Source organism: Numida meleagris, chromosome 7, assembly GCF_002078875.1.
Source record: "Numida meleagris isolate 19003 breed g44 Domestic line chromosome 7, NumMel1.0, whole genome shotgun sequence".
Classification (NCBI taxonomy): Eukaryota; Metazoa; Chordata; class Aves; order Galliformes; family Numididae; genus Numida; species Numida meleagris.
The window spans coordinates 6048311-6073136 of NC_034415.1; the positions used below are offsets into that span (position 1 = coordinate 6048311).

Genomic DNA, 24826 nt, shown 5'->3' on the forward strand with positions numbered 1-24826 from the left:
TTGTGTCATGGCATGGATATCCAGTTGCTTGAAGGTGTCTTTAAAATAGTTTTGGTCCCTTATTGTAAGGACTTAAACTGAGGAGGTCTTCAGCTTCTTCTGAAGTGGTCATATTTAATATGTGATGGTATCAGAGAACAGTATAAAAATCAGTACTCGGGTCTCATCCTGCAATGCACTTTGGGTGAGTTAGGAGGTGAACACTCCTACCTGCCCAGAAAAAAGAGCTGGAAAACCGAGCAATTGTATGTGGATAGAAACTCATAGCTAAGCCTTTTCCTTGCCTTGATGTGTGTGGGAACAGGGTTTTTGGGCTTTCAAGTGGAATGTTGCCTCTCTTCCACAAATCATGTGGGTATGGAGAGTGACGGCATGTTTTCATCAGCTCCTAATCTTCCTGCTTTCTGCAGACATGGGAACAAAAGATTAACATAGAGTTTTAAGTAGTCATCATGTTTAGGCAGATGCGAATGTTATGAATATTGATCATCGGATACTGAAGTACATAGTAAAGCAAAGCGTGGATTCATTCTGTCTGTACGTTAGTATTTCAGTGTCTGGTGAGGCAAGTGTGAATCATAACTTGAGCAAGTACTGGTTTGGGGAGCAGAAAATATGTATTTCCTTCCTCAAAGTATTTAGTACACTGTTCAACACTGTCCTTTCCAGTTACCTATTAAGCACTGACTCTTCATGAATTCGTCGTATATTTGCATTGTGTAGAAGTTGCTCAACAGATGCAGCTGCGTGTGCAGCCCTCCTAAGCTTGTTCTAAGTACTTCAAAGCCAAAACGAGGACTGTATTACATTGTGTTCTTATCTTTGCTGTTATACTACACTGGAAGTGAACTGCCTAAACCACAGAACTGTTTGAGGTTTTTGTGATTTTTGTGCTTCTGCAGAAAGATAAAGTAGAAAGGCTGGAGGCCGGAGGCCAAGCTGTTCACAGATGTTCCAAGCCACAGCCTGGCAGGAGCAGGCTATGTAGGCTTGCATATGGTTCTCCTCCAGTTGAAACAATCATTGTAGGCTGGTAGATACTCTGGAGTATGTGTTGTAATTTGTCAAGAAGTCTCTTCTAGGTCATGATATACTTTGGCTGATAAAGACTTATGTTCTGATGTATCTATAACCATTCAGGCAGTTATAGCCCTTGTAATCACTAGAAAGGGGAACTTCCTGCTTTTATTGTGATATCTCTTTATTTCAACCCTTATTTTCAGGATATGCATTCAGGACACGGCTCTTCAGCAAGTAGCTAAGCAGCTGCTGTGATGGTTGTTTTACAGGTTGGCCTTGCAGTGGTGAATGGACAGCTAATGGCAGTGGGGGGGTTTGATGGCACAACGTACTTGAAGACCATTGAAGTGTTTGATCCGGATGCGAACACATGGAGGTAACTGATAAGTTTGTGGAGCAGTCAAATAGCAATCTCCAGATGCAGCTGCTGCCACCCAGCTGGAGCTGTCCCAGCAAATTAGAACAGTGACATACAGCTTGGTGCAGCAGCAGGCCTAAATTTCACACTGTAAATTCTTGGCTAGCATGAAGCTGTAAGAGGATCATATATTGAAAAATTGGGAAGGCACACGAACTTTCCGTGGCTGTCCCTTCCCTGTTATGCCTGAAACATAGTCCAATACTGAGAAATAACTATATAAAGGGTCACTTGCTGCTCACTAACCTTTGTGGCACGCTTGTATTGCTGCGTCACTGCTTCCTGCATGCAAAAGCCTTCCATGACAAGATGATGTCTCTGTTTAAATATGAATGGAAGTTGAACACTTATAATATCCCAGGGTTATTTACCTACTGCACCCCCATGCCCACGACTAGTTGAGAAACATTTTCTTGCAAGCTTCTGCTTGGAAAACCACGTAGAGGTAGGTTTTTGAGACCTAGAGAAAATGGGCAGCTTAGCAGGCTTGCCAGGTAACCAGGGAAGTGTTATACCAAAACCTGATTTGTTTTAAGTGCCACTTTTGAACTTGCAAGTGTGAGCCACACTGAAAGAATCTGCCCCTTGTGTTTATTTTGGGCTGAGTCTCCTCTGCTTTACTCTGAAAACAAGTTGGCCCTTAGAACGAGCTCACAACCATGGTGTAGAAACAGTCCTACTCATTTTTGGCTTTCAAGCTGAGGCTCTGAGCTCCACATTTTTCTTGGGGAGCTGAAGCAGAATGCTTTGAGCATATGATGCTCTTTTCCCTTTAAATCTGTAAGACAGCAATTGGAAGATTTCCATCTGATACACAAGATGAGAGAAATCCCGAAATTGATGATTGAAAATGTATACTGAAAAGTTGTATTTCCTACTTCTTTTCTAGTCTTAACTACACTTAAAAGCAATTATCTGTATATATCTCGAATCTAATTAAAGTTTCAATCTTGTTGCTTTAGTAATCCAGAGGGGGTAGAGGGAAATAGAAAGCAATTAATGTCCTTATTCCTTCTGGCTAGTAGATGAATCCCTTTCTGCTGAGATGAGCTGTCATAAGGAGCAGCAGGGGATCTTCCCCATGTCTGCTGAGCTATGGTCAATGCCTGTAGAACTGCTGAGAAAACCCACCTGAGCAGAAAGGAATATGTACTTCCTCTTTAGCTGAATGGTTTCAGCTACTTCCAGTGGCTATAACAATGATAAGATATCTTGAGCTAGGAGTTACTGTCTGGGCCAGCACTCACAGAAGTTTTGGAGGTTGTTCAAGGTATTAGCATGTGGGTCTCCCCCCCTTAATTCATTGCAGCTGATCATCATCTGGTCTTCTTTTTCTTCGTTTAACTTCTTGTTCTATGAAGGACTTCTTTTTTGTGCAGCTCGACTAAGAAATTCTTCTGATATCATTTGTTAATCCCAGATTGTATGGGTAAGAGTTGTTCAAAGAACTTGCTTCTCCTGTTTCTGCCAGCAGACTTCAGCAGCACAGAGAATTATGCAGCTGAAGTGAGTAGGATCCTGGAGCCTGCAGGGATCAGATTTCCATATGAAACGCAGGCACCCTTTCAGTAACATATCTTGGAGAAGCAGATGGTGCTTGGGATGTGTTACATCTTGGTCGGATCAGCTGAATGTATAGGGTACTAGAAATGTAAAAGAAATTAGTTGGCTTGTAAATAGCAAATCTGTCCTTTATGCAGTGCTATTCCAAATGTAGCCCAAGGTCAGCTACAGCCTATAAAATTGTTTTTCTTTTTTTTTTTTTTATCTTGCCCACAGCCAGGCAGGGAGAAAGCAAGTGATTACTGAAGTAACAGGAAACTGTCGTGGCCAAACGAGCAGTTTCTGTTTAGAGGGAGAAAGGCATGAGTAGATACAAGTATTTACCCTGGAAGTCTGTACAAAGACTGCTGCTCCGCTTCTAACTTGTCGCTGCCCACTTCAACCAGGTGTTAACAAAGGTGTAACTATGCTTACAAAGGCTGATTTGATCATTCCCGTGGTGGCTTGGAGCTGGAGCCACGTGCCTACTGAAGCCTTGTCTTTGCAGGTTGTACGGAGGGATGAACTACCGGCGGCTGGGAGGAGGAGTAGGTGTTATCAAAATGACGCACTGTGAATCCCATATATGGTAAGCATCAAGAGGGAGGGAGACCCCTTGGTTCTCATTCCTAGAAAAACTGAAGAGACTTGTTGACACTGGACTCTTTGCAGCTCTAGTATGAACGGTCTAGACCCGATGTAACTCTTTGCCAGTGACTCTTTCTATGGAATTATAAAAGTGACTTCCGTGAGAGCGTGCCCAATGGGAGACCGCATTGTCAGACTCCAGGGAACCACTGGACAAAAGTAGAAGTGTTGCTTATGTCCGTATTTTTTTTTTTTCTAACTAGTCTACAACTTGGAATAAACCAAACTGTACAATTCACTGTAGCGTAAGTAATGCCAATGCAGAGACTACGAGCTACAATGGGAGTCCGGCAAGGAGAGTTTCCTGCCTTCCCTCCTGCTGTGAGCATTGGACGTGGCAGCTGTGCGGTGGGCGAAAGAGGAAAGTGATACAGAAAAACATTGCTTTTGCCTTATTTACAGAGAGCTTCAAAAAAAAAAAAAATAAGTACTTGACCTGCAAGGTGCCACCTTTACACAGAAGCTTCTCTGTGCACAGAGCGTATTTATTTTTTCATTTCATTTGTATCACGTGTTTTCTTTGTATCGCTCACAGCGATGATTCCAGCTCTTCTATACGTATCTATGTGTGCATATATATGTATTTTATATATATGTATATGTGCGTGTGCAATTTGAGTTTTAATGAGTTGGTGGTTAGGGCGGGGCTATGTCCTGCAAGCTATCGTGGTTCCAACCCTGGTGGTATGTAGTTGGGTCTCAGAGTACAGGAGACCTCTGAAGATGGGTACCCTGAGTGTCTTTGCAGCCTTGCTGGAGGCAAAAAGTAGAACTGGAACTCTCATCTATCGACTGAATCAGTGAAATGCCACAGAAGAGGATGAGAGTGAAAAGGATTTCATATGATGCCTTTTTACTGTACAGCGTATGGTACAAAAGTTCAGCTTTTGTCTCTCACCTCCTCTGTATTTGAACCTAGAAACAGCTAGCTGTTGCTTATTTAAATAAGTCTTTCTCATGTTGCCTGCTGGATACCACTTCTCTGAAGCTAGTAGGCAGGTACCATCTGTTAATTCTGGCTAGCCTAGATCAACACTCACTTCTCAGGTTCTTGATAGAATGGCAGACCTGCAGTCGAGTCAGCTCCTGCTGTGAAAAATGCTTAGACCAGCGTCACCTTAGCTGCCCTCCTGCCTCTCATCTGTGTCTCTAGAATTCCTGTTGTAAAACACTAGCCATGATGAGATGGTGCACTCCCTTCCAGTGACTTGTATAAAGCGCACTTTCTCTTTTGTCTAGAACGGGGAATGGTCTGAAATCAGAGAGGAGTTTGGAAGGGAGGGACTGCTGGCAGTGTGAATTACTGTCATGTTTTGGTGAGTGCAGAGGCACCTGGGGGGGAGAGAGGGAGGAGGAACTCAAGACTCAAAGGTTCTGATATGTTTGTTTGTACTGTAAGTACTGTCTGTACTGAAAAGACCTGTTGCACCTGATGTAACTTTGGACCTTATCAAATCTGATTTTAAAAGGACTGTGAATTCTTGAGATGAAGGCAGTGCTGACATCTTAAGTTCTTATCTTCATAGTTTGATTCATGTAACAGCATTTTAATGTGCTTGAATATAGTAGAAGTTACACTACAGTAATAAATGGGTCATTAAAACTTTTTAAAAGCTCCTTTTCCCCTCAAGGTTGGTATTCTTACGTTTACATATGAAAATCATTTGCACCTTTACAAGGAAAACAAGTATTCTGTAAACAAATGTTTACATTTATCATTTATGCTTTTTTCTAGCATGAGTAACTTGTATAAATAGTGCTATCTTAATAAATTTCTTCTATGCTGTTCTTTGTTTGTTCCTTTGGTTGAAAGCAGCAGACCACGCTTTCATACAGTTTGTGTAGATATAGTGGATATGAATGCTATTTTTTTTTTTCAGGTAAAGGTCCAAGCAGGAGGGGCTTAAAAACTCCACTGGCATTTGGTGTTAGCTTTACTTACCTAGAAGCATGTGATTCAGAACCATGTTTTCTTTTCCTGGGAGAAAGTAGCTGCATGATCTTGTCAAATCTAGCTCTGCTGCCTTCTCTGCAATTGCTATGAGGGCTGTAGTACAGATAAGCACGTAGAAGGAGGGGGAAGGCAGTTCTACACTCCAGTGCTACTCTAGAGGCAGCCTGGGGTAGATACTGAACATGGTTAGCAAAGCAGTGACTTCAGCTAAGTACTAGTCTTAAAAGCAGAGCACTCTGCTGGGGCATTCTCACAGGGTTTATGTGCTTTTAGGTTCTGTTCTTACGGCTGCATTGAATTTAGAAGTTACTTATGCAAACTCTGGAAAGAGCAGAACGCTAGGTCTTGAAAATGACTTATGGGTTAATTTTAAATCAAATACAGGTCTGCTTACCAAGCATTCCTCAGTCAGTATAGCAAACTTTGATGTTTTTGAAACTAAAGCAACAGAACTAACAGTTGCTGGGCTGTCAAGACCTTTGGCTGTGCCTAACACATCATCACTTTACAGACTGCAGCCTTCACAAGCAAAAAATAACTCCAATTAATAAAAACTGAAGGCAAGTACATGATTGCTTTTCAACTGTAGTAGTAAGCTAGTTCCAACAAAGGAGATAGGGAGCTAGGTGTGAGATGGTGTCATGTTAGGCAGTTATTCATGTGTGCATGGCTGGTTCATCTCAGCCTTGCTAGGGTGAAGAAGGAACCAGCCAGCTCTATTTAGGGGGAGTTGATGAAGGTGTCCTAACCTTGTGGTTTGTTTAAGAAGGGAGAGCTCACACCTTACCTTCCCACTGCGAGGTAAGTCACAGCATAGGGAAGTGATCAGATTTCAAGAACTCGATACAAGTGAAGCTATATGTGAATTCCAGAGGAAATTAGGCTTTAAATATGCAATAATACTGTGAGCAGCAAGGCTTAACACTTTAGTCAGGTAAACAATTTCAAAATAAAATACAAATATACATCGAGTCAGACATGCTGTTCTTTTCTAGTCAATTAGGGAAAAAAAAGCTAAAAATGTTTATGGGGTACTGTAATACAGGTCATAGCACTTCTACTGCCTTTTGGCTCACGTGATTTATAGACAGCCCCTGTGCAGTAGCTCTGTGCTGTTAACTGCTATAGAAGGAGATCAAATATAATGTTCTAGCACCAAGAACTCCAGCTCAGAACTCTGGCATACAATATTACATCCAAGACAATAAACCATCAGGCAAAGCACAGTAAATCTCCAGTTCATGCTGATTTCAATTTCTCATGCATTAACTTCGTGAGGATCAGAGCTGGAAATGAGGGAACTGTCATGCTTTTCACCTTAGCCCAGCTAGGGAGGAGATGAATATTTTATGACCATTACCAGCCAGCCTTAATCAGCTAAAAATGAAGTTAGAAACTTAAAACGTGTATCCATTTCTCAGGCATTGTTGACAGTGGTGTGGTTGACATTTGGACTTCAGCCCAAGAGTACCACAGTATAACAAAGGCCTGTATAGCTGGCACTAACACCAGCAATAATGGAAAAAACCTGTCAGTAAGTCACATCCAAGAAGTTGCAGTTTTGTCTCCTAGCCCCCAGCAGATATATATATACACAAATGAATAGAGTGACTATAACACAGATGCTTACAAGCTACTGTAGGTTAAATGTCTTTTCTGCATATTGAATGGTAGCTATGGATTTAAATGCAGTAGTTACACACAGAAGTTGCAGATCAGAAGAAAAAAGTGCTGCAAGAATGAGTTTTCAATAGGCTTATCAGCTTCCATCGGTAAGCCTCTCTAGGCATGCAGATTTGCTGAGTTGAGTCTCACTGTATCTGAGAGATTGCTAGTTCTGTCAGTAGCATCAGCACTCCGATCAGGTATTGGCTTTGTAGAAACTGTTAAAAAAGAAAAACATTTAAGAAAATGAGTGGTCATTTGCACACCCTTAAATGACTAAACCAAATGAATGCAGTCAGACTTGCAGTTGTCTGCAAAATACTCTCCCTTTTTTAAAAACCATTTTGACCCAGGATATGGAGGAGAAACTCTCCCGCCTACATGTTGCTCTTCTAGGAGCCCTCAGACTTCCAGTAGGAAACTATAAGTAAGAAACAGGCAGCCTTCATTTTTAAGAGGAAGGCATTTCTAGAAAGGTACAGCTATTCTACTTGTCTGGTATTAGGATAACATGTTGCGTGATTGTAAAACTCACTTTTATGATCCCATCACAGTGTGCTGAGGCAATTCCCGTGGAAACTTTCACCAGTTTTGTAGCTGACAAGTGGATTTTAAAGTGTCTGTGGAAGTGGGAATAAAGGCATTCCATAAAGACATCCACCTCTTCCTGAGTGATCTCTCCTGGAGTTTTTTGGACTGTGTCCCACAGAGCTTTTACATCCTCAGGGTGAATGGCGTATGAAATATCCAGAGGCTGAGGCAGATGAGGAACAGAGAAAAGGAGTTCCATGGCAGCTGTGTTTTTGTCCATTTTGCATCCAGTCCACATAGCTGCCATCCAAGTGAGATTGAGAGGGCTGATGGCTAAACGACGGAAGCAGCAGTCAAAAGTCTTCTGAAACCAACTTCCAACAATGGCTGTGTAACTCTCTGCCCCATTAACAAGGAACAAAGGTAAACAAGTAAAATCCTCTGGCAAATTCTCTAAAAGATCATCACCAGCCACACAGCAGAACCATCCTGACCATATCAGCTTCTCTTCTGAGTTTTTTGGGGATGATCTCAAGGAAAGCTGGGATGGGGAAAGGAATCGTAGAACCATTAAGGCTAGAGAAGGCCACCTAAGATCATCTAGTCCAACCATCAACCCATGCCCACCGACCACGTCCCTCAGTGTCACATCCCCACAGTTCTTGAACACCTCCCTGGGCAGCCTGTGACAGTGCCTCACCGCTCTTTCTGAGGAGAAATGTTTCCTAGTACCCAACCTGAACCTCCCGTGGCACAACTTAAAGCCATCACCTCTTGTCCTTACCACTTTTACCTGGGAGCAGAGGCTGACCCCCGCTTCATCACAGCCTCCTTTCAGGCAGTTGGAGGGAGTGATAAAGTCTCCCTTGAGCTACTCTTTTTCAGGCTGACCCATCCTATCAGGGCCTTACATTCAACATCCTTCCCTTTAAAGTTCATGCAGAAATTCAGCCTGGCCGCTACCACTCAGCCCTAGAGGGTGTGTGATTCTGCTGAAAACAGTGGGAAAAGCACTTCTTACTTTCCTGGGAACGCTCCTCACACTGGAACTTGTGCTGATTAATTCAGAAAAGTGAACCTTCTTTTCTTTTCAGAAAAGAAAATGCTGAACTAAAACATAGAGCCGTTTGAGTTAGAGGGGACCATTAAAGGCCATCTGGTCAAACTCCCCTGCCCTGAGCAGGGACACCCACAGCTCCACCAGGTGCTCAGCGCCCATCCAGCCTGACCTTGGCTGCCTGCAGGGACAGCACCCACAGCTCTGGGCAGCCTGTGCTGGAGCACTCCCCGTGCTTCTACTCTGACCTTAGCTGGGCCCAGAGCAGCGGATAACACACGCCAGGGCCCCCACCTGCACGTGGACGGCACCGGGGTCCTGCTCGCTGCCCCTCAGCTCGGGCAGGCCGGACATGGTCACCCTGACGCCCAGCTCGGCGTCCACGTCCACCGCCAGCCCCTTCTGCTTCTCGGCGGCGATGAAAACACCCAACGCACGGGCGTAGTCCTTCAGGTCGGCGCTGGAGAACTTGTACAGAGGGCTCACGCTGTACAGGGTCCACTGCTTGCGCAGGAGGAACGCCATCTTCTGCGGGTCCGCGTTCTCCTAGAAACAAACAACAAACAGCGATAGCAGCGTTCACCTCTCGGGGCTCAGCGGCCTCCGCGGACAACGCTGAAGGACGGCCCTACCTGGCAGCGCGGCGGCAGCAGGCGGCTGCCGGGGCTCAGCCCATAGTTCCGTCCGAACAGCAGCCCCCGGGACAGCCGGACGGCTCCTGACGGCCGCCCGCTGCTGGGCAGCGTCCGCGTCGCGCCGTCCATCTCCATATTGGAGCCCGCCGGCCTCCCGCCCGCCATTTGAACGCCCGTCCCGTCAGCCCCCGCGGCGCCGCGCCCCGCCCCGCCCGCCATCTTGGGGGAGGAGCCCGTTCGCCGTCGGCCTTTATAGCCTGCTTGGGGTCGGGGCGGCGCGATGTTTTTTCGTTACGTGCTGCGGCTCCGGTGTGGGCTGCTGCCCCGCTTGGGTACGGAGCAGGCCCGGCTGAGCAGCGGCTGGGTGTCCCCGGCCCGGGCTCCAGGTGAGCGTGCAGTGAGGGGATCAATTTGAATCCAAATGTGGGTGTGCGGGCAGGCAGCAGCATCCTTCAGGTTTTCCGTGCGTGTTGCAGTGGAAAACTGATTAATTGATGCACACGTGCTGGGTATCAGGGTGTTTTGGTTATAAGGAAGCAGTTTTTTTTTTTTCCAGTAAGGGTGGTGAGACACTGGTGGAGGCTGCCCGGAGTGACATCCCATCCCTGCAGACAGCCCAAGCTTGTGTTTTTTTACTCTAGATGTCAATAGCTTTGTTGCTCGGACCAACACCTGTGGAGAGCTGCGTGCTGCTCACGTGGGGCAGGAGGTCACGTTGTGTGGATGGATTCAGTACCAAAGGTAAAAGCAAACCAGAGTGAAAATAGAACTGCTTCCTTGGCAGAGCCAATGTACGCACTAGGCCTGTGTTCAGGCACTTCTCTGTCTGCTTTCATTACCTTTTCTGGTCCTGCTTTGTCCCCTTTTGACCTGTGTGACTAAAGAAACAGTTGAGAGTCATGTAAGAGCAGTATTTAACATTCCAGAGTTCAGTACAAATATTAATTGCCCACATTGCATCCTTGTAAACAGATAAATATTATTACCTTACTGGTATGTAGGAGTAAACAAATAATAATGTATTTACAGCAGTTCTGATGGCTGTTTTTTTCATATGGATTTCTTATTTTTTTCATAAATTTTATGCAGAGGAAGTCCATGTGAACTTCAGTTTTATTGTTTGCCTAAATGTGCTCGTCTGAATGAGGTTTCCTAGAAGGAAATCTCTGAAAATTACGTGTGTTTGTAATCCATGCTCTCTGTGCTTTAACGTTTAAACTAAAATACTGCATCTTCTGGTTATTTGCACATTGCTTGTCAGTGACTGGATAAAATCTGAATCAAATTGTTCGGATTAGATTCAGATGTGTGTACTTTCAAAGCGCTTCAAGATATTAGTCACAAGACAGTAACTTGTTGCCACATGCATTGATTTAAAAAGCAGAAGGTGATAGGTTTTTGACAAAACTGTTTGTCCTTTTATGTTTTTTTTTTCATGGATCAGACAAGGCCTGTTCCTGGTTTTGAGGGATTTCCAGGGGCTCACCCAGATCGTCATTCCACAGGATGAAGTAAGTGCTACCTAAACATGAGCTTGTGTCCGGCAGAAATTGAGGGCAGAGCAAGATACTCAGCCAGAGAGCTCTGCTGTGATACTGCAGCGGAAATACTAATACTGTTTCCTCTGGTTTTACGAGCACGGGTCCCAGATGCTGACGGACCATTCTGAAATGAGACATGGTGCTTTTGAGTTTCTGAGAAATTTTGGCATCTCCTTTCAGGCACATTCTCATGTGAGGAAGCTCTTGTCCAATGCCCCAGTGGAATCTGTTGTGCGAGTGACTGGCATCGTGTCTTCACGGCCTCCGGGGCAGGAGAATCTGGTGAGGGTGCTGGGGTCTCTCAAGGTCTTCATTCCTTTTGGAGAAGAGCACTGAGCAGTGGGGGGTTATGGTTGTTTATGTGTGTCATAGCTTTGCCGCAGGCAGTTTTGTTCTGTGGTGTGTGTCAGCCTGTCCTCAGAAATTGTGAGGCAGGAGTAACTGCTGTGACAAATAGCTTAGGAAAAGTCGCAGCACATCACAGACACCTAGGAATTAAATTCTACTCTGGCACGTTGAAAGAATCATGAGAACCAGGGAAAAGCAACTTTTCAGTCTTTCAAATTATGGTTGAGATCACTTCTTTTTTTTTGTGAAATTAAGTGTTGTCACTGTGTTCCGCAGTAAGTGATGGCCTTTTCCTTTCTCAATAGATTTGTTCCTCATTGTACAGGAAACAAATATTTAATACTTTTTTCTTCTAAAAGTGCATTTTTCAGTTCTCATTGTAACCAACTGTAGATAGCCTGTCAGGATTGTCTGTATCCTGCATCATTGGCAGCCCTGGAAAGAAAACACTGGGTTTATCACTATGAGTGTGCTGTTTTTGTTTTTTCTTATTTTCTATAACCACTTACAGATGTCCATAAAGGGTGCTGTCTTCAAGCTCTGACTTCTATTTCTTTTCACCTCTTATTTTGATGGAAGTTTTTATATTCTTTCCCCTGGTAAATAAAAAGAGTTTGGTAGGATGAAATGAACTTCAGTGTGGCACAGGGTGGAGTGGGGAAGGCTGCATGCTTTCCCTCAGGAGAAGAAGACTAGTTCTGAGAACTGGTGTTCAGAACTGGAAGTTCTGACAAGTTCCTCCCAAGCTGCCTTTTTGGACTTTTATTGGAGGCTAATGGCACCATTGCTAATGTACTCTAAAATTCATACTGTGTGATTTCACTGAATCTAATTGAACTAGTATTTTGTCCAAATGCATGTGCCCTACCGGGATCTGTGCCTGGCTGCTCCTCTGTGCTGACTGTGTCATTGAAGCAGAAGGTAAAGGAAAAGCAATGTTACTTCTTGTAGAGATGGATATGCTGCTAGATGAGAACACACCATTTTTGGTGTGCTGGCTTGTATTTTTTCTGAACAGAGGGAAAATCTGGGAGAGATCTGTACTTGAGAGAAGTTCTGAGTTATACTGTGTTAAAAGGCACAGAGGCTAATTAATATGGATTGAGTTTGGTTTGTTTCCACCGATCATCTGTGAAATACCTTTGCCCAACTGATCTCCCTAAGTTTTGAATCTCTTTTTTTTCCTTGCCTTTTTCTCCAGAAAATGCCAACAGGGGACATTGAAGTGAAGGTGGAGACTGCAGAGGTTCTCAGCTTTTGCAAGAAGCTGCCCTTTGAAATCAAAGATTTCATCAAGGTGTCTGCATTCTTCCCCTGTACCAAAGCAGTGGATTTTCCATAAATCAGGAATTTGCCCAGGGAGATAGCACAACATCTGTGAGAGCTTCATCTGATTCTTCCCAGCTGTGCTTTGTCAGAAGGGTGTGTGTATTGTTAGTGGTGAGGTTGTGTTTCTAATTGGACTTATGCAGAAAACAAGGCTTGAATGTTTCCAATGCAGAGAGTTTTGAAATACCACACTAAGAACAGATGGTAAAGGGAAAAATGGAAGCAATTCAGGCTGTGTTAGCTTGTGTGAAGGAGAATCTGCCAGTGCAATGCTGTGTTTTAAGGCAAGAGTGCTTAGTCTTATCTGGGTGAGTAGCTAGTTGGCCAGAGGATTTTCTTCCTCTTAGTACACAGTCTTATAAGAGGTTATTTTTAGTGTAGTCTCCGTGTTGTATGTGAGGCATCGCTGTTAAGTTCTTCTCTGTGGCATTGACTATGTGACTGATGCATAGGTGTAAGAATTGGAAGAGCTGGGTCCTGTTCCTTCCACGTTACATCTCCTGGGCAATTCCCACCATCTGCAGTGCTTTAAATTTCCTGTCTGTGATAAGAGTGTATCACCATTTGGTTGTTCCTTTAGATACACGTACGATACTGCTTGTCTGCTTGAAAACCTTGAGAATCACTGCAGTCTGTCACAGTGGAGTCAGAATTAAGAGGGCTGAAATTCTGAGATTTACTGAGGCAACTCTCAGTGCAGAATGAATGTCTTTTTTCTCCTGAAAAAAAAAATCCAATGATGATGCACTGGGGATGCTCTCAGTGGGTGAAGTTTCTCCATGCAGTTTGTGGGTTATGGGTTGGCCGTGGCAACAAGTCAGGATCCTTTTTCAGCTTTCCCCCTTTTGTCCTGTGGCTTCGTTGGACGTGCAGTTTGAGTTTTGTTTCTTTTCTCCAGAAATCAGAGGCCTTGCGCATGCAGTATCGCTACTTGGACTTGCGCAGCTCCCGGTTGCAGCACAACCTGCGGCTGAGATCCCAGGTGGTGATGAGGATGCGAGAATACCTGTGTAACCACCACGGTAAGAGAAGTGCTTGAAGAACAGCGTGGAGCCAACAACATTCTGGAGTTTTTCTGCTCTTTCCTATTGCTGAGAGAGAGTGCTGAACAACTTTAAACTCAGGCTGTCCTCGCTTGAGAAGGACATGTCTGCTTGTAGTGGGAGATTTAGAGGGATGCTGGCAGGTCTGAAGAACAAAGGGTGTTGAAATATCTTAGCGTGCAACAAAACAGTTGTTTCAAATAAGCTTTCTCCAGAATTTGAAGTGATCAGAGGCATCTTGCAAATAGTTTCCCTCTTTTGGTCATCCAACTTGAGGCATATTAAAGAGATGGATTTCTTGTAGGATTTACAGTTATCGTAAAATCAGGAAGCCCTTTTTAAAAAAAACCAAAGCCTAGTTCAGAAAGGATAGAGAATTAATGATTTCTCTGCCAATTTGCAGTTCTCTGCCTTCAGCAGTTCTGGCAGGGCTTTGGGGGAGCTCAGAGCCTTTAAAACTGTCAGTGCATAAGTTATTCTTAGAAACAGCGAAGTCTGGAGATTTGGAGAGGCTGCATGGTGTGCTCGATTACCTCTTGAGCTGACTAAGAAACCCCTCCCTAGCCTACTTTGTGTCATACTAGTTCTTGTCCCTGCTGTCAGCATGTTCTGTGTTTGTTCCTCAGGGTTTGTGGATGTAGAAACTCCAACGCTCTTTAAGAGAACCCCAGGGGTATGTATTCTATTAGTAATGTGTTTTAGCCTCCTGCAATGGCATAGGGAGTTCATGGTTGGATTATGGTCACTTGCCACTCAACCTTCATTGCTCCCCATCACTGACTGACAACCTGTGTGCCAATTTCTGATACAATGCACCTTATGTCTTCACTTTGAACCTTCAATTACCACAAAAGAATGAAGCTTCTATCTTGTAGGCCATGTTGAATGCAAGTCCTGTCCTGGGAAACACAGATTAGCAAAATGAGGAGCTACCTCTAAGCACAATTTCCCAAGCATTTATCTCTTCACTAGTAGGTTACTGCAGTGGCACTACTCAAGGCATTGGGTTTCTGAATTTATATTCCTTTTTTTCATTTCCAAAATAATCACAGACAAGAGAGCTGCAGGCCAGGAATTGTTGGTGTAGCTACCATATGGAATTCTTGCATTTAAATCCCGGTCTTGAATGGTTTATTATGCATTAGTCTTGCTGAGCAAGAGGTGGAGAATCCTCTTTTTGGCATGTCAGACCAAGCCAGTTAACACACTGTTTAATATAGAAACAGCAGTTTCCTCAGAAATAGGATGTTGTGATGGGGAAAATAGTTCCTTTCCTCATGCTCTTCTCGGTTGAGCTGTTAGCCTAGAATTTCTCAATTTAATTCAGAAAAATAGATTTATCTGAGGCTCTGTAATTGAAGTAGCACTGGAGTGACCTGTCTTCCACTTAGCTTTGCTGCCAGAGGCAGGAAGACAGGAGCAAGAGAAAGATGGTATTTCTGAGCTTATTAGCTCCCTGATGCTCAGAGAAGGAATACCCCCACTTTCAAGATGCATCTGCAAGGTGAGGTAGTAATACTGCACATATGCTTGGGTGGGATTTGTGTTACAGACATGCTGAGGCAGCAGTCAGTCCAGATTGTGGTAGATGAGCAGTCTGGAGACTTGAACAGACTACAGTCTGTTAAAGTGGCAGGCTGCTGTATCTCTTATTAGTGGCTGGTCCTTCTGCAGTCACCCTCCAGCCACCTGTGGGAGAGTGTAGCCTGCACACACCTCCTTGTGCACTCCCTCTGAAGTTGTTTCTTCAGAGCACTGTCACACAGTGGGACTGCACAAGGAGATAGAGTCAGTCCTGCTGAAAAAAGGTGTTAGGCCAGTAAATGTGGCAAATGGATGCAAAGGCTTATGTGGGTGTGCAGTTCTATAGAAGTAGTGAGGTCAACCCTGTGCTTTCCCCTTTACTCTCTTCAGTGATGCCACAATTCTCTGTTGCAGCCTAGGTACACGGTGGATTTGTTAGGCAGAAGCAGTGGGCAAGGTGACAGAAACATAATGGTTCCTTCACAGGATGTAGAATAAAGACTCGGCCCTGCCAACCCAAACACAGCCACGTAACTGCTGATTTCAGCAATCCTAGTGCAAGCTTGTGGCTCACTGGTCTACAATTTTGAAGGTACAAGTCCAAAGCTACAACACCAGCCTGTGAATGTCAGTGTTTAGCTTGGCTGCCTATGTAAACAGGGCAGCTATTCCACTGTCCTTCTCCAAAGCTTTTGAATTCCTTTGTAATTTTCCTCATATTTGACTTGGCAAAGGTTTTGAACATAAAAAGTTCCTAGAGTGAAGTAAAACTATAGTAGAGGGAAAGGCTGCAATATGACCTCGTGCTAGCAAACAAAAAATCTGTGGAAGGAAGCATGATGTAGAGTGCTTTCACTGAAGCATTTGCTGGATGGAGAAATTGTAGAAAATGGCTTCTCTTTCTAGGTCAGGTATTCAGATGAGAGGTTCAGTAACCTTTTCTTGCAAGTCTTGTTATCTTTGGTAAACTGTTATGCTTTTGCCATTCCATGTTCACTTTTAACATTCCAAGCAAGAAAAGCTGGGAAAAGAGAAAGCTGAATTTTTGGAAGGAAAAGTGGGAGCCACTTGTGTGCTGGGTATATTCAGGTTGGCCTGTGTTCCCAGCTGAGAGGAACCCACTTACTGAACTGTGTAAGCTTTTCTCTTCTTTCTCATGCCAGGGGGCAAAAGAATTCCTTGTGCCCTCAAGAGAAGCGGGCAAGTTCTACTCTCTGCCTCAGAGTCCTCAGCAGTTCAAGCAGCTCCTGATGATTGGAGGCCTGGACAGGTAAGAGTTACTTGGACTGCCGTTCTCTGCATGCCCTGTCCAGGGTTTGCTTGCTTTGGTGTGTGATGTTTTAGAGACTTCCCCAGGAACTCACTGCCAAGGGTTTTGTTTCAATGAGAGATCCTCAAAAACTTGCAATTTTTGCTAAGCCAGTCTCATTAGCAGTAATGCCTCTGAGTAAGAGTAAATTTATCCTTTTTTGATGGCTGAAATCTTCGCTATTTTAAATGGAAACATGATCTTAAGCACAAATTTAGGAATAACCTTTGCAGAGCCAGTCTGCCTTCAGGACAGAAAATGTAGTGTATGATAAAAAGCCTCACCCTATCTATGGAACTGATAGAGATGAGCATGAGTGAGACAAGGTAAACACATCCTCTGGATACACAGGTACGAAGCTTTTAATTAGGCTTGTTCCTCAAAATAAAACAAGAGGGAGATGGCTGTTCCTGCAGGGAGCTTCAGACCAAGGCTTGACTGCAAATGAACTGAAGGCCTGGAAGATAAGAGGCTGTGTGTGCCTCTGTCAGGGCACAGCTCACCTGGTAGCTTCCACATACCTCAGGAGGGTCTGGCTGGAGAAGGGTATAGCTGCTGGTATGGTTGCTTCCAATTGAAATTCACATGTTTGAGGGGATGGCAGCAATCAGGGCTACAATCATCCACTAAACAGGGAGCAGAGAGGTCTTAAATTATGGCAATAGAACCAATCATTAATGTAAGGTATCTTTAATTGTCATCTAAATGTAAGTACTCTTGCAGATACTTCCAGGTTGCTCGCTGCTACCGCGATGAAGGCTCGCGGCCTGACAGGCAGCCAGAATTCACTCAGGTAACCAGTTTGCACTGCCTTTCACCCTCCCCCTCACCCAAACAGCTTGCAGCTGTTTTATCTTTTGAAAACTTAGTGTCTGTTGGTTCTTGTCCTGCCTCAGGGATGTGGAATGTTGTTCTCTGCCTGTTTTGCAGCCACAGCCCCCTGCAGTCAGTGTGGGACACAAAGAAAGTTGTAACTGTCCTTGGCTGACTGTTCAGTCCCAGGTGCTGATGAGCAGATGCGGGCATTGTGTTGCAGCAGTGGTGGTGCTTGATGATGCATGTCTGCTCCTGTCCTGTGGAGCTGGCCATCCCTTCCTTCAGCCTTGAGACCCAGGCAGGGTTAGCTGGGTCCATTCAAGGTTTCTGTGTCCATCCTTGTCATCATTACATCATTTAGTACTCTGAGGAGATCGTTGACTGAGTCATGCTGTAGAGAGATCATAAACACACCCTCAGTCTAACATAGGCATGCTATGACTTAATGTAGTGTATTGTTTCCTTTTATGCTGACTTAATAGTCAAGAGTTTCTGCAAGTAGCAGTGCAAAGGCAAAAACTAGCTGATGTGTCATCTCCCTCTTCTCTTTTCAGATAGATATAGAGATGTCATTTGTAGATCAAGCTGGGATCCAGAGGTTGATAGAGGGCCTCCTGCAATATTCCTGGCCCGAGGAAAGAGGCCCCATTACCACTCCTTTCCCTTCCATGACATATGAGGAGGCACTGGCTGACTATGGGACTGATAAACCAGACACTCGCTTTGGGATGAAGGTGAGGGTTTGCCTGTTGGAAACTTGCAGCTTTTTTTCTTTCTGGTAGTATTCTAGAGTTAATCTTTGACTAAATTGGGTGTACGTGGTCAGCTGGGATTCTAAATCCTGTAATATACCAAAGGAGTCTCTTGGATTTTCCAGGCCCTCTTCCATTTTTGTCTCTATAGTTCTCAGTCTTCTGATGGTTATTCAAGCTTGGCCCCGTTCATTTCTTTCTGTGAACCTTTTGATTTCTCTGAGCAAGGAAATGGGTATCCCAGGGAATGGCTTTTGAAGGCAGTAAGACACAAGAGCAGGATTTTGCTTCGTGTTTCTACCACAACAGCTTTTCCCTGTGCTGTATCCTTAGATAGTGGATATCAGTGATACTTTACGAAGATGGGACCTTCAGTTTGTGCAGAACGTGCTCAGTTACCCACACGGCACTGCCAAGGCTATTTGTATCCCTCAGGGAGCGGTGAGTGATGCTTTTACATGCTGCGTACGCTTGTGAAGTAAAATGGCAACTTGAATTCTTTTGTTGGGGTTGAAATGTTCCCTGCTATGACTGGGGGAGCGGTGTCCTTCAGGGAGCCCGGGGTTGGTTGTGATTGACGTCAGGTTGGGGCAGAGTGTTGTTACAACTGGGAAATGGAGACGGATCAGGCGATGGGAAGAATATATTGTCCTCATGAAGGCCAGGAAGAGAACAGAGCTGCAAGGTCCCCTGGGGATAGGGGAGCCTCTTGGGGTTTTGGCTGGCTTTTCTCAAGGATGGCATCTGAATAATAAATTGTGCCCTCTGGAGAGAGATTGAAATAGAACCAGGTATGGCATAGCTGTGTTCTGGAGTGATGAGAGAAAGGTCAGCTAGTTTGCATGCCTGTCTCATGATCGCTTTTGTTGCATTTCTGAGCACTGCTCATGTAAGGAGAATGCTACAAATCAAACCCACAGCTGACAGTAGATGGAGAACTATATTTGACATATCTTGACAGGGAAGCAGATTTAACTCTTGCTGTGGATGTCTTTGCAGTATAGGCAGTAAGGGGAGAAATATTCTCTAAGCAATTATATTTGAAGAATAGAACAAGATGAATCTGTATGTTTTTTTAAACTGGAACAAGCTTCCCAGGGCAGTGGTCATGGCACCAAGACTACCAGAGCACAAGAAGCATTTAGAAAATGCTCTCAAACACAGGGTTTGTATCTTGGATGGTTCTGTTTAGAGCCAGGAGTTGGACTCAATAATCTTTGTGGGTCCTTTCCAGTTCTATGAGTAGGACTTCAGTTTGGGAGTTCTTCAATTTTGGCAGAAAACACAAGTTTCTGTCTTCCCACAAGAGGGCACTAAAGATGTGCATTTGCAAAACAAAAGTGGAGTCTCAAGCCTCTCTACCTTAAAATAATTTAAAAAAAAATAAAGAACATCTGCTGCATTTCTTTGCATGTGAGGATGAGCCTGGTTGGTTTCTTTCTGTTATTCCTCCACACTGAGCGATGCCTTCACCATCATCAGCGTGGTGTTAAAAACTTGTTCCTGCTCTGTAGGAACCTGTAGGCTAGAGGTGATTAGTTGGCATGATCTCACACTGCTGACCAGCTACGTCTGATCTGTGAGTGAGGAGAAAAACTGCAACTTAGAGATGCCCCTTTCTGAAAGCAGTCCTTGGAGGGAAAAACTCTCAGCTGCAATCCAGTGCTGTGAGCCCACTCTTGTTCCACAGCTCTTGTTTCCAGCACAGGTTCTAGAGGTGCTAGAAACAAAAGAATGTGAGATGTCTGGAAACAGTAGATTTGAATTCTCATGTTGCTTTCTATAGATGTTGCTGCTCTAATGCCTTTTCTTGCTCTTTCCTCAGAGATATCTTAAAAATAAAGACTTGGAAGCATTAAAGGAGGCTGCGAAATCCCAATTCAACCAGGTGAGACAGCAACACTGAAATGTTGGAAGCTGTGAACGATAAACTCTGTATAAAGGTGCCTGTAGGCAGAGGAGGGTAGAGGAGAGTTTTTAATAGTAGGCTCTTTACTAAGAGCCTTATTAAAAAAAAGAGTTAATGACAAGAGAGGGCAGCACTGACCTGAACATACTCTTTTTACTGATCTTGCAATAGGAAATCGTGGATGTTATCTGCAGGCCCGATGGGAGCTTGAAGTCTCTGCTCACAAAGTTCCTTGGTGAGGAGCAGCAGTCAGAGCTCAGCCGAGTGCTGAACATGCAGGTGGATGACGTGGTATTGCTGGCAGCTGGAGACCACAAGCGAGTGGTAGGAGGCATTTCTGGGTTTCTGTGAGAGCTGAATGTTGCTTTTGGCTTTGAAGTTACCTGTCCTTAGTCTAATACCTCTGATCATTAAAATAGGTGATCATCTGATTTCTTGCATCTTTGCATCTGAAGCAATAGCAGCAACAAATAGTGCATGAAGCGTACCTATTGCTTTTGTTTCCCCCTCAGTTATATTCTGGGAGGAGTTTGTAACCAAGGTGAAGGCTGGAATATAAAACAGGAACGAACTGGTACCGCTTCTCTCACCTCAGCTTAGTTTTTTTTAAAGTGCTAAACAAAGATTGGAAAACAAGGTGACCTAGGTAGCTATCTCCCATAAGCAGATAGCAAGAGTGAAACATGGCTGCTTATTAGCAGAGGGGTAGGAGATTCTGTCCTTAACCTTCTCTATATTCCTGCCAGTAGGTGTTGCCTTCCAGGCATTCATTTGTGCACGGTGTCATATTCTGCACGATCACCGAAATGTCATTTTTCTGTGCCTTCATTTCTCTGTCTGCAAGGCGAGGATCTTTACCTATGCTTCCCCCATTAACCCATGCTTATGTAGAACTTGAGGTCAGTCTAGGAGAGTTTTGTGAAGATGCAGTGTGGAAGAAAATGAACTTTCCAGCTTCTTACTCAGCCTTTTTTTTGTCAAACCTTGGAGCTGCTGCTGCCTTGGCAGAAAGGTGATATTTTTTTAAGAGACAAGGGAAGAATGTTTTTACTGCAACAGCACAGTACAGCTAATACTGTATATGATGCTGCTGTTACAAAAGACCTCTTTCCCAGGATGGTATATGAGCAACCTCCCTGGCAGTAAAATTGCCCCTTCTCATGAGCTCCTTTCTCTTCTGCAGTGCTCTGCATTAGGACGCCTACGGCTGGAGAGTGCTGACCTCCTGGAGGCAGCTGGAGTGGCACTGCGGGATCCTGCAGCTCTTCACTTCCTGTGGGTGGTGGATTTCCCACTTTTCCTCCCCAAGGAAGAGAATCCCACTGAGCTGGAGTCTGCTCATCACCCCTTCACTGCCCCTCATCCTTTAGATACCGACCTCCTCTATTCTGACCCTACAAAGGTAACTAACTGAGGGGCTTGTTGGAAACAGTTGCTTAAGGTGAGGGATCTTGTATTCCGACCCATGCCATGTTGCTCCAGGTTTTGATCAAGTTTGCAAAAGGATGTGCATTGGTCCAGTTGCTGTTAAGCTGCGTGCCACCCTGAGGTGACGTGCACCTCTGTCAGCTGCAGTCCATGCTTCTGTTAGGATTGATATTTGAACTGGAACTGTTTTTATGCTTAGGCCTTGGGATCAGGTGGCAGCATGCAGCCTGAATTTTGGATGGATGCAAACTGCTGTTAAAATGGCAATGAGAAGTGCCCATGTGACTTCTTTCATATTTTTGCTGGAGCTGGAATCAGGAGAGGAACCTTGGCAAGACTTGAAGTCTTCCTTGCTCTTTGTCTGCTAAGAGGACTTGATTGAAAATGAAAGGAAATGATTGAGTTTTCTCTTTGGCTTTAGTTGTGATCTATATGCTTGTTATCTTGAAGTTTGAAATCTGTCACCCCAAGTGGAATTCATTAGAAAGCTTTCTAGCTTTCTCCTCAATGTTTGGAACCTCTTCCTTTGTGTCTGTGAAGTACAAGGCTGTGACAAGAGAGCAGTGTTTGCAGTATGTCATGTCTTCATTCGCAGCATCATTGTTGTTTGTGTGCTGGTTAGCATTAAATGCAGTTGGGTCCCAGCTTTTTTAAGGTGCTTGTTGGTTTCTTTTCCCAGGTCCGTAGCCAGCACTATGACCTTGTGCTGAATGGCAATGAAATTGGAGGCGGCTCCATCAGAATTCATAATGCAGAACAACAACGCTTCGTGCTGGAGAAAGTGCTGAAGGTAACACCTCCAGATGTCTCCTAGCATCCTCCTGGAGTTTTAAATGACTACTCCATTTAAATATCTGTTTCAAATTCTGGAGAAACATGGGTGTCCTTCTCAGATAAACAACTCCTAGAGATGGATGACTCCATTGTACCTTCATCTTCTGTTGCTAACAGGAACGGTTCAGTGATGTTTCTTACGTAACTTTGCAGGAGGACTCAGAGGTGCTTTCCCATCTGCTTGAGGCTCTGGAATTTGGAGCTCCCCCTCATGGAGGAATTGCTTTAGGTGAGTGCTCTGCAGTTATCCAGCGTGCAGATGTCTTGTGGCTTTCTTTTGGTATATTAGATTTGGAGAACAAGCCTTGTGTTTGTTGCCAAAAGCCCCATCTCCTCCTGACAGAGATGGCTGTTTTGGTGGTGCTAAATAGCAATAACCAACACGCTTCCATCTCTGTGGCTGCTTTGTGGAAGAGAACAAAGCTCTTGCAACCGAGTGCAGAATGGTTTGGTGTCCCTCCCCAGCATCATAATGTGTTTTAGTTCTTCTGCATGGACCAAATCACCTGCTGGTGCCTCTAAGAATAGTCCTTATCTACTGTTCTACAAATAGCATTTTTATGAACACTGGGTCATCGTTATTCTTCCTTCTCAGCCAGTACAGGGTCTCTGTACTGCACACCCAGAGGCATGGGATGGCATGGTACTGTTTCATGCCCTGGGTCGCTGCCACAGTCTCAGCCTTTGCTTCAGTCTCACTTCCCTTCTGCTTTCTGTTTCATTCACTCATTCAGAGAGCTAAATTGACAGTAAGTGAATGCTGTCAAGTTAGGTCCCTGATCTGTCACAGCATGGTCTTGATGGATACCTGTACAGCACAGGGAGAAATCACATCTCAGGAGTCACAGGGAGTGTGAGGAGGCAGCAGCGCTGACCTAGATTGGCTTAAGCTGTTGTGGAGTGGAATCTTGAGAAGTCATTACAGTGCTGGGTACAGCATTACAGGAATGTCAGCTTGTTTTCCTAGAATCTTTCAGTTTTTTCTTTAAAAAATAAACAGCAACAGAGGAGCATTTTAACCTGCGGTCTTCAAATGTGATTTTCCTCTATCTGATCACTCAGAGGCTTTTTACTCTTTCTGAATTCCTCCTGGTTGTTCTAGTCCTTCAGAATTGATTGACCAACAGCTTTGAGCTGTTAAACAGAGCCCTGACAATGTTCCTGTTGCTTAGTGGCCCTGGCATTGTTATGCTGCTTATGAAAAGGCTCTGTCTTTGTCTTGCAGTCTTTAGAATGTCACAGAATTTTTTTGTAGCACTGAAAAGCTTTATTTTGCTAGGCTCTTCTGATGTCTAGATGTGTCTGTTTCTCTCTTTATTGGTTGAGGTTAATTTTTTTCCCCTTATTTGCTTCAGTGTTATTCCTTAAGTCTGGTAGTATTACCTGCTCCCACCTTCCTGGTTTTCTGAATCAGAGAAACTAACAAAGGACCATAGCCCAAGTGATTCATCAGTTTGTTTTCTGCTTCTAGGACTTGACAGGCTCATCTCTCTCATCGTTGGCTCTCCAAGTATCCGAGATGTCATTGCTTTTCCTAAATCATTCAAGGGACGGGACCTGATGGGCAATGCTCCAGACTATGTCACTCCAGAAGAATTAGAGCCGTATCACATCCACGTTTCGTGGCCTGCTGCAGAAACAGAAGCAAAGAAAAACTGACTTACAGCAGAGCTGAGCTGTTAAAGCAGAGATGCTTCCAACTCCTAAATACTAAAACTCTGTTTGGACAAGATCAGCTGTTATGGGAAGGCTGGAGAAGTGCAACCCCAGTGCAGTTTCAGAATTGAATGGGGAGCAGATATAAGAGGTCCCTTGATAGGATTTCACCTTTGGGTTGTTAATGGGAGGGAGAAGTAGGAAAGTGGGGGGGAAAAAAAAGCCCACCATTTCAGCATAGAATATTGAGACTGTTGTACTGAAGGTAAGGTATCAGCTTCTCTGGAGAATTACTCCTGAAAATCACTGAATCTATAGCTGAGAACTGTTATAGCACAGCAGTACCATGCTGGGCAAAGAACCTAACAAAACTTCAGTGCAGCCAGCAGATTGTATCGTGCTGGAGGATCCTTGATCATACAGAACTTCCCTGGGGGAGCTGTACTCAGCAGTGTTCCCTATTAGAAGTAGAGAGAGGAGTGGGTGCAATGTTTGCAACAGTTGTCCTTGTAACATTCATCAAACAGGAGATGAGGTGTCTTTGGGGCCTGTGGTCCTGCCACTTCCAGAACACCAGTTCTGAAGGTTGTATGCTTTGTAAATAAAGTTTGTCTAGTAATTTGGTTTTGTCTGAGCTTGCCTTTGCTCTTGCCCTGCAAGGATGAAGTGCTGCCAGTTCTTCTCTGTGACCTCTGATCCATGCAGGAGGTGACAAGGAATCTGTGACTGCATAGCAGGATTGCCAGTCTTCTGCAAATTCTGCCTCTTGCAAATCTGCTGCTGCAGGTGGGAGGGATGCAGCTGTGAGCCTCTTGCAAGTGACACTGCTGAAGAATTGGGAGGAGGAAAGCTAATTGCATCTCCACA

The 24826-nt window shown here is 44.4% G+C and overlaps 3 protein-coding genes and 1 long non-coding RNA gene across 10 annotated transcripts in view; 2 read left to right on the plus strand and 2 right to left on the minus strand.

The window, feature by feature from the left end:
* The window catches only part of KLHL20 (kelch like family member 20), a 24302-nt gene extending 16373 nt beyond the window's left edge, over positions 1–7929 (plus strand). For 4 of the 7 annotated variants that reach the window (XM_021404293.1, XM_021404294.1, XM_021404295.1 and 1 more), the window contains 3 exons: positions 1290–1396; positions 3489–3569; positions 3832–5417. In XM_021404293.1, the coding sequence (XP_021259968.1) occupies positions 1290–1396; positions 3489–3569; positions 3832–3877 (234 nt within the window). In that variant the 3' untranslated portion in view covers positions 3878–5417. Of the gene's footprint in view, positions 1–1289; positions 1397–3488; positions 5418–7801 lie in introns of those variants that run through there. The other 3 variants (XM_021404296.1, XM_021404297.1, XM_021404298.1) reach the window with 3 other exon arrangements.
* CENPL (centromere protein L) lies at positions 6632–9689 on the minus strand. The gene is made up of 4 exons (XM_021404300.1): positions 9468–9689; positions 9130–9381; positions 7783–8319; positions 6632–7465 (listed from the first exon to the last, which is right to left on the minus strand). The coding sequence occupies exons 1-4, from the start codon at positions 9687–9689 to the stop codon at positions 7394–7396; spliced, it is 1083 nt and encodes a 360-aa protein (XP_021259975.1). The 3' UTR covers positions 6632–7393.
* DARS2 (aspartyl-tRNA synthetase 2, mitochondrial) lies at positions 9719–24582 on the plus strand. Its single transcript, XM_021404292.1, has 17 exons — positions 9719–9856; positions 10112–10211; positions 10915–10981; positions 11192–11293; positions 12561–12656; positions 13587–13710; positions 14358–14404; positions 16419–16525; positions 17288–17357; positions 17935–18114; positions 18466–18573; positions 19958–20020; positions 20213–20365; positions 21225–21443; positions 22149–22259; positions 22457–22532; positions 23775–24582. Exons 1-17 carry the CDS (start codon positions 9751–9753, stop codon positions 23960–23962), a joined length of 1917 nt encoding a protein of 638 aa, XP_021259967.1. The 5' UTR covers positions 9719–9750; the 3' UTR covers positions 23963–24582.
* Positions 17239–21218, minus strand: LOC110402328. Its single transcript, XR_002441046.1, has 2 exons — positions 20180–21218; positions 17239–17771 (listed from the first exon to the last, which is right to left on the minus strand). It is a non-coding gene; the product is annotated as an uncharacterized LOC110402328 (long non-coding RNA).

Coding starts and splice junctions, on each gene's coding strand:
- CENPL (XM_021404300.1), bottom strand. CDS start 9,689: ATGGCGGGCGGGGCGGGGCGCGGCGCCGCGGGGGCTGACGGGACGGGC. Junction 9,382..9,467: donor TGCTGCCGCCGCGCTGCCAG/GTAGGGCCGTCC, acceptor GTTTGTTTCTAG/GAGAACGCGGACCCGCAGAA. Junction 7,466..7,782: donor ACTGTGATGGGATCATAAAA/GTGAGTTTTACA, acceptor CTTTTTTAACAG/TTTCTACAAAGCCAATACCT.
- DARS2 (XM_021404292.1), top strand. CDS start 9,751: ATGTTTTTTCGTTACGTGCTGCGGCTCCGGTGTGGGCTGCTGCCCCGC. Junction 11,294..12,560: donor CTCCGGGGCAGGAGAATCTG/GTGAGGGTGCTG, acceptor CTTTTTCTCCAG/AAAATGCCAACAGGGGACAT. Junction 18,115..18,465: donor ACACTCGCTTTGGGATGAAG/GTGAGGGTTTGC, acceptor CTGTATCCTTAG/ATAGTGGATATCAGTGATAC.